Below are 13656 nucleotides of genomic sequence, written 5' to 3'. Positions count from 1 at the left end.
TGAGGAAAGTTCTTCAAGATGTTCGAATTTTACTTCAGACCTCCTGGAATGTAAATTTATCCCGATTTCAAGAGCTCGTCAACACTCTGCCTGGTCCCGATGGTTCTTCCCGTTGCCCCAGGGTCAAGGTTACTAAGGAAAAGTGAGCTTCGACTCTGAGGCCCAGGCCTAGGACAGGATGTGAGGGGACCAGAGTAGCACTCCTGCTGTGAGTCTTGGCCACGAAAAGCTGCAACTCTTGTTGGGAAATCATACTGCATGCCCTTGCGTACCTTTGAATTTTGCAGGTAATACCTCTTCAAAAAGAAAAAAGAAAATGAAAACTGCCTTGGTGAGCACACGACCAACAGTAATTGTTGATCTCACGATTTGATGCAGCAATCCTTCACAGGCCTCCTTCTGAAAATTCGTGGTTAGGTCTGGAGATGAGCCTTGACTGACGTTACCAAAACCATCTTATGCATTGTCTTTGACACAAACCTTTGCCTTTCAGGGAGCATAAACAAGAAAGATCTGGATGATACAGTGTTCTTATTGGGGCTCACTAATTGGAAAGTTGGCTGTGTTAAAATATGCATTTGCCAATATCTTAGATTCAAATTTTAGGCCAGACTTGAATATTCTTCTCCTCCTTTTTCTCTTACTAAATGAGGGAGAAGGTGGGAAGAGGAGATGGCAGGGTCATGAGAAGCATGCTTTTTTTTTTAAACCAAAGATGGAAATGGGCCTTTCAGGTTCTCCAAATGAATGTGACCAGAAGGTCCTGGAGGTGTCCCCCATGTTTCCTTGCCTGAGTGCCTTGGCTGAACTTCTAATTCACCCCAAGTCTCTCCTCCCAACCTTCTTAAAGGGAGTTTGTTTTGAGCAGATGTAGTTTTTGCCCCCAGCGATTCTACTCCTAGAAATATCACCCTGTAGTTCTGTTAGCACACATGGAAAATGATCCGTATTCTAGATATACCCATATACATATATCTGGTAAATCACTGCGGCAGCAAGACTAGAAAGCATCCGAATGTCCACCAGGAGGGGACCAGTCACATAAACTGTGACACATCTGTGTAACAAAGCCAGGAAACTAAAAAAAATAAATTGACGTGAGGCGACCACCAAAATATATTAAGTTTTTTTAAAAAAGCAAATGCAGAACAATTTTTTTAATACGTCACCATTTGTGAATTATAAAAGAAAAGAATATACATGTGTTTGCTAATATATATACAAAAGATCTCTGGAAAGATGGGCCATAAACTCATAGCATTGATGCACTGGGGAGACAAACAAGCTGGCAAGAGGGATGTATTTTCACTGTACATTCTCATAGCTTTGGAATTTGGCGCCATGGGAATGCACTTCATCATAAATAAATAAATGCATTTTTCAATAAAATAAAAAGTAATTTAAATCACGTTCAGAGGCAGTCCATTATGTAAATCCCCACTCCGAATGGACCAAGTTGGATACTTCTGGCCAGGGGCTCGGTGGGGACCCAGCCTCTTGGGTTTCCTTCTCTGAGCAGAGGCTGGCAGAGGGCCACCGAAACAAACACTCCTTGAAATTGTTCTGACATCTTGGAATTCCGTTTCATCAAATACAACCCAGTGATAATTGAGCCACTGCCTGAGCCGCTCTCCCCTTTTTCTCTAATTGTCTCCGTTGAAATGAGTCTGAAGCCGCACAGCCCAGGCCGTGGCGGGCCCAGCCCAGAGAGGTGCATGCTTTTGGCAAGTTTAAAGGCTTACCTGCCAGAGGTGGGGATCAGAGAAACATCATTCTCACAGCCTGCCGCCTATGAAGCGAGATCTTCTGGAGGGCCTGGGGTGCCCATTGGTTCCAGCTGGTGGAAGCTTAGCACATAGGGGCAGGATGTGCGGGCAGACATGTTCCCTGCTTCCCTTTCGGGGGCCTTGGCTCTCCTCTGGCCTGAACATACCTAGGTTGGTTTATACTGGCACCGACAGGGTACTCAGTAAATGTTAGTGGATCTGAATTTAACTTTGAGTAAATGCACTTAAGAACAGTGGGTAACTAAACTACGGGGTACTAAGCAGGATTAAAGTTCAGCCCTCCTGACTTTTTTTTTTTTTTAATCTGCAAAAGAAGCACACAGATCCTTCCCTTCAAAAGAAAGGGCTGCTCTGCCTTTCAGCAGCCGTGGAATGTGCCTGCTGGCTTGCTCTGGTCCTTACGCACCTTGGGATCACCTCAGGCCTGTGCCTACCAAGTGGTCAATAAACAGTCATTGAATGAATTAATTCAATCCAGTTTAATTAATTAAATGTGTGTACCCCTCACTTCCTTCTCTGCCTCCATTTCCTCTCCGCCATCTTGTCCTTCCTAGGGATGAAAGGGAAATCCTGACTGAGAAGACCAGCGCTCTGGAAAACAATTAAAGTCATTTGTTTTCAGTTTCTCCCTGCTAGGGGCCTCCTTCTCCCTCTGTCCTGCATGCAGTAATTGGCTAGAAAACAACTACTTGGGTTTGAATCCTGGTTCTACCCCGTTCTAGCTGTGTACCTTGGACAAGTTACTTTGCAGCTCTGGGCCTCAGTGCCTCGCCTATCACACAGGCATCATAGGGGCCCACCTAAATGAGTTAGCACATGCAAGGAGCTCAGAGCAGTGTCTGGCACACAGTAAGTGCTCAGTAAATGTTATCACCCTGGGTGACACGCTCACTGTCTGCTAATCATAACGGAGGCATTGGCTGACTATTAAAATAGGATTCCTCCCAGCAGTATCTGCGACTTGAGAGGAATCCCTAAGAAATTTGAAGGCCTAAAGGAACAAAGTAGTCAAGGGTGAATGCCCAGGGCTGAGGTTGATGTATGGGGCATATGGGGCGGGGCAGAGGAAGGGAGAAGAGCTTCAAAAGCACACCTACGCCCACTGCTCTCACAGGCCAGCCCTGCCTATCTCCCTGGGGGCTGATAGGAGATAAATGAAACCACTTCTTCAAAGCACCCTGCTCAAGGACCCGGATCAAATACCAGGGCTTGAAGATAAGCTCCAGCCTACATTTCCTTTTGTCCATTCCTTCCCACCACATCTCCAAAGGAAATTCTAGGGGGAGGAAAAGTAGTTAATTCCTCTTTCTTTTATCAAAAGGAGCTACCTCCCCACTACACCGCAAAGGACCCTGATAGGAGAACCGGGGGGTCTCTTCCCCCGGCTTGGCCAGAGATTCACTGTGTGACTTTAGGCTCCCCCATAAAACTCTCAGTGTCTCGTTGTTCATCGGTCAAAAGGGATGAAAACACCTGCCCAAAATAACTCAGAAAATTGTTGGGGGGTGGGGAGGGGTGGAATGATGAACTCGGAAACACAGATTTGGGAAAAGATACTTTTCACATGTTTATATTGTTGACATTTTGAGAAACACCAAGTTATCCACCCTGAATCTTTGTGGGAATCCAGTGAGGTGAGATTTAAACAAACAGCACTCTACAGGTAAAATTCTCATTCATTCAGCAAAACATTCACTTATGACACTCAGGCGGCCTAGATTCACATTCCAGCCCCACGTCTCAGGAGCTGGGACTCGGGGCCAGTGACTTAAACCCCGCGTCCTCCTCCGCCGTGAACTGGGGTAAGAGAGGACCCATCTCTTCGGGCTTCTGTAAGGATTAGATGAGATTACTGTGGGCAAAGTGCTTGTGATAGTGCTGGGCTCTCGGTGCAGGCTACTGGGACGCTATTGCCAGGCAGTAAGAATACGGAGGCAACGGACAATTCAGAAGCAGTCACAGTCCGGTGGGAGAATGGGCAAGCAAACAAACGAGGGCAGATACCGAGTGATAAGTGTAATTATAGGACACAGTGCTGGACCCTGAGAGCGCAGAGGAGGGAGCTCCTGGCGCAGGCTCCCCGCAAAGCTGGCTGTTCCTGCCCCTCAGGCCCTCTCCTGCCCCAGGCTGTGTCTGAAGCTGGGGATGGGGCAGACGGAGGAAGGGCCCTGAGCACAGTGTTCTAAATCAGGGCTCCTGGCCAAGGCAGTAATTGCCAGCCGCTGAAAGATATTAAGCGCCAGGGAGGAAAACCAAGTTCTCTATGAGGCCGACTTTTCAGAGTTCTTACAGCTTGTAAAAAAAAAAAAAAAAAAAAAAAAAAAAAAGTAAATAGTTACCCAGTGAGATATTATTTCATGTTGTTGCCGTTAGGGTTTGAGTGTTATGCAGAGAGAGGCGATCATTCAGGCAATTCTGCCTCTTCCAGGACTGAAAACTCCACATTAACCCCGCACAACAAATCCACCACTTCTAGCTCTCAGCCTGACTCAGGCGTTTTCTCCTGGTGGTGAATTTTATGTAAATTGAAGTAGTGAAAAAAAATCTATAAATATTCAGAATTTCCTAAAGGATTTTCTTGATGGCTTGGGGGGTGGGGGGCATTTTTTTTAAAAAGACACATTTTGACTGGAGGCTGGGGGCGGTGGGGCGCTGCTCTCATTTCTGGTCGAATTCTGGGACAGCGTGGGTCTTGTGGGTGGGCGGTCCCCAGTGCTGAGAGTCTCTGCTCTCCAGAGCGCCCGTCCCACAGAGGCATATATCACAGCCACCATTTACCTGGGCCTCTCCTTGTGCCAAGGGCTGGACATGTGTACACACATTGTCTGCTTCTGGCCTCCTGACTCTGAGGAGGCCACTCTTAAATTTCACACCTGGGGAAAAGGGAAGGGAGGTTGACATGCCCAGGCCCACCACGTGCATGGTTCAAAGGCCTGGCTCTGAGAAGACCTGACTCCAAGTGACCGCTCCGCCACTTACCAGTCAAGTGACTTTGGGCAAAGGACTAACCTCTCCAGCCTCACTCTCTTCTTCAGCTGGACATGGGGAGAACAGTACCTAAGGCTTACGGAGGGCCTGACATGCGGAATGGCATGGGCCATCCTCCAGCAGCCTTCAACCCCTTAACCATACATCTACCACTCTCTGCAAGGCCAGGATGTGGCCGTATGTCTTGTACAACATCTTACCTGGGCTTTCCAGCCTCACCCCTAGAGCACCGTGCTCTGCCCGCAGCTGACCTGCAATAAATATGGCCCAACTGAATACTGAGCCTTATTCTCTCCCAGGTGGCAAGCCATTCCTTTGAACACTGCCCTTGCTGTAGGCCCCTGGGGCCCCCATTAGGACCCTATAGGTTAGCGCTTCAGCTAAGTGAATGTCAAATACTGATTGTAGTCATCGTCTAGTTGTGTTTTATTTAGGCCTCTGGCCTGGCTAAGAGTGGTATCCCATTTTCTCTCTCTCCTAAGGCAATTGGGTGCATTCAGCCAGAGAAGCCCTGCTGCTCTCACCAGCACCCCACAAGGAAAGGTGTCCCCATTCCCTTGCTAGTGCTTTCCAGGAGAGGGGAAACAGGCCTGGTGTGGCCTCAGTGCTGTCAGGCATGCACTGTTTCTATCGGTGATCGCTGCTGTGAGCTAAGAACATGGGTGTGGCTTTGTGCCTATGTGTGTTAAGGGACAATGTATTATACTACCCGGGTACACCACTCACCTTCCACCCAGAGCCTGCCTATTCGATTCTCACCTCCCCCTTTCCTTTCCATCATTCACTACCTTTTTCTTCTCTTTTCCTCTAAATATTCTGTCATCCTCTATTCTCCCCTCTCTCCTCTCTGCTGCCTCCTACCCCTCTTTTCCTTCCAAATTCCTCTTCTCTCTCACCTCCCCTTTGCTCCCAACTGATTTCCCATTAATCATCCCTAACACACATCTGCTTGGGTCCTGGAAGGATTTTTTGGCTGGCTCTCACAGCTGGGCTGGTTACAATAATCAAGAAGGAGTCTTTCATCTCTCTCTGCCTCCTGGGTCTCCTCTCTTCCCTGCTCGTCCTTCCTCAAGGGTGCCCATAGAGGCCCACCCTTTTCCAGTCTGTAAGGCTTTCTTCTGTTTTTGGTGGGTAGCAATTTCCCCAAGGCCAAATAGCCTTGTAGGTTGCAGCAGCCCTGCAACACCACTTTTAAATGTGGTGCTGGCAGTGGCAGTGAAGTCAGAAAGCACAGAGGCTGGCATGGGGGCGGGGGCGAGTATAGAGACCCGCACATAGATTGGATCACCCCCCTTCCTGTACCTCTGTTGCTGCAATATGGAAGACACCTCGCAGCCAGGGCATCCCTTAGCATTGGTTTCAACCTGACTTTACAGGATTAAAACTGGGATAGGAAGAGCCTGTGTAATTTCTAAGAGGTCTATGCATACTGCCCAAAAAACAGCAGGGATGCAGGGAGTACGTTTAGTTTAGTGTATGATTGATATGGCCTGGGAGTGGTGCCTGCTGTCTCCTTTACTGAGCATGATAAAGGTACGGGATTGCTATTTGTTATTTCCGTGATGGTTATTCCTTTCCGTTTGAAGAATCCCTTTGAAATCACCTATCCCCATCTTGGGTTCTCATGTTGTTTCAAGGCGTAGATCAACGCGGCAGAGTCAGGGACGGGTAGTCCCGGAGCAATATGCCCCGAGTGACAGGCCTGACAATCAGTGTGATGGATTGGGTCTGGGAAAGTGGTACTCGAAGGGAGCCAGTGACACCAGCGCGCCTCCACTGGCCGCTGAGAGCACGGGAAAGTGGTCTCCCTAGAGGCCGGCGCACAAAGGACCAGCTTCACCTTCCGATGATCCTCCAACCGGGAACTCGAATGTCAGTACTTATGACTATGTAAAATCTTTGCCAAGCGCGATGTTGGCAATACACACTTCATCTAAAAAGCGGGGGGAGGGAGGAGGAGTGTATTGTTATTTTTAACAAAAAGTTTTTATTCCAAAATTTCCCTGGGAAAAGCCAATGCATTTTCCCCCACGAGAAGAAAAGATGGGAATGGGAAGGCGCAACTCTGGAGTCTGTATCGACGTGCAGCACGTAGAGTAAGAGATTCCCGCCCCCTCCTCTGGGATACTGACCCCTCCAGTGATCCTGGGTCCCCCCCAAAAAAAAAATAGCAGCCAGGCGCGCTGCAGTGAGGGAATTGTGCGCCTCTAAACAGACACTGTAAGAAACCTGAAACACACCCAAAATCGAACCTATAAATCAGTGTGCCGGCAGCGAGCGCCAGGCGTGGTGGGCACAGCCTAGGACACTTCGCATCGTCGCGACCATCTCACCCCGGAAGGGAGTCTTCAAACTTGCAGGCTTCGGACAGGACAGGCTCAAAGTAGTTGGAGCGGCGATGCCGCGTCCCGAGAGCCGTGGACGCCTCCAGGGCTCGGGCGCTTCCAAGTGAGCACACCAGAGAGAAGCCAATTAGGGAAAGAGAGCTGGACCGGGGCAGAGCCAGAGCTGAGCCGGAGCAGAGCCGGAGCAGGGCGGGAGCTAAGCTGGCGCTCTGGAGGCGTGGCCCGCCCCCAGGCGGCCTCCAGGAGAGGCTGGGACTCGGCTGCAGCGGAGCTAGCGCCTTGCGCCCCTACCCCCCACCCCACCCCAATCCGCCCCACCCCAGACACACTCGGCTGGCGGGTGACTGACCCGGCCAGCACCACCCCCAGCGGTGTAAGGGAGAGGGGAGAGAGACAGGAAAGCCAGCGGAGGATAGGGCGCGGAGCCCACGGTCCAGGAGAAGTCTCATCCTCTATGGGACCCCGGGGCAAGGGCGGTCCGGCTGGGGGGAGGGGAGCAGTACAGCGGGTGGTGAAGGCCGAGGCGGCGGCGGCGCGCGGGCGAGGCCCCTTTAAGGTTCTCCCCTCCCACCGGCGGCGCCGGCCTCCGCCCGCCGCTCTCCCCGCCCCGGGGTCCCGGCGAGAGCTGCGATTGGGCGGGCGCGGCGATCCCTTTGAAGTGTGGATGCCGATCGCGGCTATTTGACGTGCGGCTCGGAGGAGGCGAAGGTTTTTGTGTTGCTCAACGGGGTTAGCGGCGGCGGCGGCGGCTGCGGCGGCGTCGGTGGAGGAGGGGTGGAGGCGCAGCGACTGCTGCACCGCGCTCGACGCTGCGGAGCGAGCCCACCCGCCCCGGGAGCTCGCCTCCCCGGTGCTCCCCCTCCCTCCCCGCCCCCCCAGTGGCGCTGCCTCCTCCAAATGAGCGATTCGCCCGCTGGATCTAACCCAAGGACACCCGAAAGCAGCGGCAGCGGCAGCGGCGGCGGCGGGAAGAGGCCGGCGGTGCCGGCGGCGGTGTCCCTCTTGCCCCCGGCGGACCCCCTGCGCCAGGCGAACCGGCTCCCTATCAGGGTCCTGAAGATGCTGAGCGCTCACACCGGTCACCTCCTGCACCCGGAGTACCTGCAGCCGCTGTCCTCCACTCCCGTCAGCCCCATTGAGGTCAGTCTCCTGGTCGCTGCCCGCCCAGCGCCGGCCCCATTCCGCCCACCACTGCCGGGCCCATGGCCCTACTCCCTGCGCCCCAGGGCTCGGTGCGACGCCCAGGTCCGGCCACGCCGGCGGACGGGCTGACGAGGGACCGAGGGAACAGGGATCGGAGTCCACCGGGGTCTCCCCAGGCTTCTCCGTGGAATGTTTCCCTTTCCACACTCGCCTTTCAGAGCTACGTGTTTTCTCTTGGATTGGGTTTGCTCTTGGAGTCTCCACTGGGTCCTTTACTTTTCCTCTGGCACCCAGTTTACAGGCTAGAGATGATCTCTCCTGGGCCTTTACTGCCCCCACACACACACACACATACACACATACACCGGTTTGGTCTCTTTGAAGCCGGATCGCCCCCGTCCCACTCCGCCTCTGTCCCATCCGGTTAGAGCGCACTACGCCCCGGCACTCCCGATCCCAGGTCTTTCTTCCTCCCACTTCCCTGGGCGCCCTCCCCGGGAAGGAGGGGCTACTAGGAGAGCGCCAACGGTCCCCTAGCTTTAGAATGCGCTTCTCCCGGCTCCTACCTCGCGGCGCCACCGCCAGAAACCCGTCCCAAGCGAAGTTCCCCAAACTGAAGGAATAAGTTTTCTCCTGGGCACAGGGGAGGAGGAGATTAGAGGGTAGGGGGCGAGTCACAGCCCCTCCCCCAGCCCCTACTCGGGACCAGTCACCTGCTCCCGCGGCGGCCTCCCTCTGGTGGACCACTTCCACTGCCCCATTTCCCCGGGCCTGTGCCGCACTCTGGGACCCAGTGGAATTTGCGAGCGCAGTTCCACCCTGCCGGGCCGCCCCGCCCGCCCCGTGCTCTCAGACCCTCTCCCCCAGGCCTTCCCGTCCTGTCGCGCCGCCGCCGGGGCTCTCCGCGCCCACCCAGCTCCCCAGACACCCCGCTTGCTCCGTCGGTTTGGTGGTCTCACCCCCTTCCCTTGCCGCTGTCTCCCACAGCTGGACGCCAAGAAGAGTCCATTGGCGCTGCTGGCCCAGACTTGCTCGCAGATCGGCAAGCCGGACCCGCCGCCCTCGTCCAAGCTCAACTCGGTAGCGGCGGCGGCCAACGGGCTGGGAGCGGAGAAGGACCCTGGCCGCTCCGCCACGGGCGCCGCCTCCGCGTCTGCGGCCCTCAAGCAGCTGGGGGACTCCCCTGCCGAGGACAAGTCCAGCTTCAAGCCCTACTCCAAGGGCTCCGGCGGCGGCGACTCCCGCAAAGACAGCGGTTCCTCCTCCGTGTCCTCCACCTCTTCCTCGTCCTCCCTGTCCCCAGGAGACAAGGCGGGCTTCAGGGTCCCCAGCGCCGCCTGCACGCCCTTTCCCCCGCATGGAGCGCCGGTCTCTGCGTCGTCGTCGTCGTCCTCGCCTGGTGGCTCCCGGGGCGGCTCCCCGCACCACTCTGACTGCAAGAACGGCGGCGGGGGCGGCGGCGGCGGGGAGCTGGACAAGAAAGACCAGGAGCCCAAGCCCAGCCCGGAGGCTGCGGCAGTGAGCCGCGGCAGCGGTGGGGAGCCCAGCGCACACGGGGGTGGCGCGGAGGCTGGGGCCTCCGGGCGCAAGTCCGAGCCGCCCTCGGCGCTCGTGGGGGCCGGCCACGTGGCGCCTGTGTCCCCCTACAAACCGGGCCACTCCGTGTTCCCGCTGCCACCCTCCAGCATCGGCTACCACGGCTCCATCGTGGGCGCCTACGCCGGCTACCCGTCTCAGTTTGTGCCTGGCTTGGATCCTAGCAAGTCTGGCCTCGTGGGAGGCCAGCTGTCGGGGGGCCTGGGCCTGCCACCCGGCAAGCCCCCCAGCTCCAGCCCGCTCACCGGGGCCTCCCCGCCCTCCTTCCTGCAGGGATTATGCCGCGACCCCTACTGCCTGGGAGGTTACCACAGCGCCTCGCACCTCGGCGGCTCCAGCTGCTCCACTTGCAGCGCGCACGACCCCGCGGGGCCCAGCCTGAAGGCTGGGGGCTACCCGCTGGTGTACCCCGGGCACCCGCTACAGCCCGCTGCGCTCTCGTCCAGCGCGGCGCAGGCCGCGCTCCCCGGCCACCCGCTCTATACCTACGGCTTCATGCTGCAGAACGAACCGCTGCCGCACAGCTGCAACTGGGTGGCAGCCAGTGGGCCGTGTGACAAGCGCTTCGCCACCTCGGAGGAGCTGCTCAGCCACCTACGGACTCACACGGCCCTACCGGGCGCGGAGAAACTTCTGGCCGCCTACCCCGGGGCTTCGGGCCTGGGCAGCGCCGCCGCGGCCGCCGCGGCCGCAGCCTCCTGCCATCTGCACCTCCCCCCGCCCACCGCGCCGGGCAGCCCCGGGTCGCTGTCATTGCGGAGTCCACACACTTTGGGGCTAAGCCGGTACCACCCCTATGGCAAGAGCCACTTATCCACAGCTGGGGGCCTGGCCGTGCCCTCCCTCCCCACAGCCGGACCCTACTACTCACCGTATGCGCTGTACGGACAGAGACTAGCTTCAGCCTCCGCACTGGGATACCAGTAACTACAGCTCTTGCCCCCACCCAGCTCTCCTCTCCTTCCCCCTTCGCCTCCCTTCCCCCGCCGCCTCGCCGCTGCAACCTCCACTTCTGCTTGTCCCTGCCGGGATTCCCCTGCCCAGACCCTCCCCACCGGACTGTGTATTTATTTACTATAATGTTAGCTTACAAGCTGGGAATATAAGTGCATTAATGGCCCACACGAGTCAATGGTATGCAAAAAGTCTGTGTTCCCCAAATAATAATATTAATCACACAAATAACTACATGTTCCCCGCCCCTCTTCCTTTCTTTTATTTTTTTCTTTTTCTTACATGTAAGGTTTTTTTTCTTTTGCTTTTTTTTTTTTTTTTGATTGGTTTGGTTTTAGGGGAGGATGGGGAGTTGGGGTTCTGGGGTTCTTCTATTTGTTTTCCCTTCCTGGGGAGTTTCTTGCATGCTTCCTAACCGTTAAGACTACATTTCCCCCTTCTCTTTTCCTGTCTTTCCCCTTCATTTCTTCTTGTTTCCTTACATTTGAGGTTCTGTTTTATCCTTTGTAAAAGTAACAGAGAGGAGATATTTTTTGTAACGCGTTTGGGGGGTGCAGGGATCCGCCTTTTGTGGCAGGAGGTCTTGTGTTCTATTGACCCAGAACTCTGCTCTGTGATTCCTCCCCTGCAACCCTCTCCTTCTGGGGTCCTTGGTCTGCACCCTGACCCCCAAAATTAGAGCCTTGCTCCTCTGTCTTGCTCTGAGCACTGACAGCCCTGACCCCACCAGCAGGCTCCCCCCTGAGAGAAAGGCCCAAGTGGCCTCTGGCAGCCTTTCTACCTTCCAGACTTTTCATGGCCCCAAACACCTGGTAGTCACACTGCCTGCTGGTGGGAGACCCTTAGGGCTCATTTTATTCCATTAAAAGTCCTAGAAGGCCCTGTTGGTGTGAAACTTTGCTCTTTATATTTTGCAAAGTGCATTGATAGTCCTGTTTTATTCTTCATTTTTGGGCAGTGGTCCCTCTCCTGGCGGTAGGGGTAGGGTCAGTGTTTCTTGCTAGATCCCTCCAAAGCAGACCAGTGGCAATATCAGAGGGCAATACAACCTTGATAGCTCCATTGGGGGACAGTTGGTGAGTCGGGGAGTACACGGATCACAGTAGCCCCATCACCCCCTCCCAGGCCTGACCCAACAGAATCCCCAAAGTTGGCCGTGGGCTTCCGTGGGCTCCCTCAGTGACTGGGATTGAAGTCTCTGACCCCTGGGTCTTCTTCCCACACCTTCCCTCCCTTCCTGGTCTTATGCAGCAGTGCGGGGGCTGTGGGGCCTGTCTGGGATGAATAGAGCTCTCCCTTGGTAAGACTTATTTTGTTAATAAATGGAATACTTGGCTATATTCACACCGTGGTGTGTTTCTCTCTTGCCTCACCCAATGTCCCACTTCCAGACACCTGAGCAGATGTCCTTCTTTTTATTCTTGTTTAAATACCTTATGGTTTCCTTCTGAGATTTCCGTTCAAGGTCGAGTTTAATGCCTTTCCTCAAGAAGGGGGGCAGGGAGGAAAAAAACACAAAACTTCTGCCAACGCATTACAAATAACGTAAAACTGCCTTTATGGTTTTTTTTTCCAGTTGGTTATTTAGCTCCCAGGCTCCCTTCAAAGTCCTTGACATTTCCTGGGGACAGGGTGGAGGGAGTGTGTAAATGAGGTTTTTCCTCTGGGCCTAGAGTTGAGGTACAAGGGGCTGAGAAAAGAACCAGGACTCGGGGCTCAGACTCCTGGCAGCACTGTCCCCAGAACCCTGTAGGTATGCAGTCGACGTGCCTTTGGCGCCACCTAGTGGCAGAAAGACGAGCGACGGGCGGCGGCCCCGGCGACGCCTTCTGCGCTTCCCACTCGAAATGCAAATAATTTCCTCTTCTTGACTGCCTTTTATACACCTTGAAACCAAAGAGTAAATGCACCTGCTGAGACTGGTGCTTTGCAAGGCTTGGGGGCTCCCCCAAGGCCAGCGCTGGGTTGTCGACCCCAGTCATTTGCGCGTCCAGAGACTTCTCTGGACAGGGTTTGGGTTTTGCTGAGAAGGCGCGGTGATCATTCGGGACTTCTTAGCCCCTCTCGGTCCCCGTTGCCTTTAGCTCACACGACTGACACTGGCTTGGGCATCCTCGGGCAGACGAGGATGGGGCGCCGGTTATCGGGATGCTGGGACCAGGGCCGGGCACCTCCCCACTGCGCGGGGATTCGGCCAGCCCGGAGGAGAGGACGGACCGCCTGCACGTCCATCCGGGCGGGCAGCCGCCAAGGCCGCCCGGCTCCGGGTGCACCCGGCCGGGACGCGCGGGCCCTTGGCCCCCAGCGCCTGGGACGCGCCTGGCCACCTGTTGGGCGCACTTCAAAGTGGGCTGCCTCGCCCCCTCCTGGCCGCTCTCCTCCGCGCCGGCCCGGTGCCGCTTTGGGATCGGTTGTTGTGCTGCTGTTTTGCTTGGCTTTTTCTGTGAGGATTGCGACTCACCCCGCAGTTCATGCTCCGCGGACTCGGTGCCTCTGAAACGTCTGCAGACCCGAGGTCAAGTGCGGAAGGGCGGCGTGGGAGGGACGCTCTCTCTGGCCGCCCCGCCCGCGTTGTTTTGAGGCCACCCCGCACCCCGCTAGAGAATCGCAGGAGGGCCTCGGGACCTGACAGAACCTCAACGTTAGATGTTTGGGGGGGGAGCAGATTAGGGTTTTTTGAAGTTTTGCCACTATATCTTTGTTTCTGACCAAAATTCCTTCATTAGTCAAGAGAACCTCAGGCTGGTTCTGCAGAAAATGTCAGTGCTGGCGACCATGAGAACTTACGCGTGTCCCAAGGGAAGAGACCTGGGCTGCTGATGTCTTTGGGCGGGGGGGGGGGG

General features: G+C 55.3%; 1 protein-coding gene across 1 annotated transcript; it reads left to right on the top strand.

Moving 5' to 3' along the window:
* Nucleotides 1-7470: 7470 nt before the first annotated feature.
* On the top strand, nucleotides 7471-12152 carry ZNF703 (zinc finger protein 703). The gene is made up of 2 exons (XM_034647594.1): nucleotides 7471-8260; nucleotides 9251-12152. Exons 1-2 carry the CDS (start codon nucleotides 8018-8020, stop codon nucleotides 10784-10786), a joined length of 1779 nt encoding a protein of 592 aa, XP_034503485.1. The 5' UTR covers nucleotides 7471-8017; the 3' UTR covers nucleotides 10787-12152.
* The last annotated feature ends 1504 nt before the right edge of the window (nucleotides 12153-13656 follow it).

Source organism: Ailuropoda melanoleuca, chromosome 18 (genome assembly GCF_002007445.2).
Source record: "Ailuropoda melanoleuca isolate Jingjing chromosome 18, ASM200744v2, whole genome shotgun sequence".
NCBI classification, from domain to species: Eukaryota; Metazoa; Chordata; class Mammalia; order Carnivora; family Ursidae; genus Ailuropoda; species Ailuropoda melanoleuca.
Note: the sequence above shows the minus strand (reverse complement) of the source record. Positions and strands in the feature narration are given on the sequence as shown.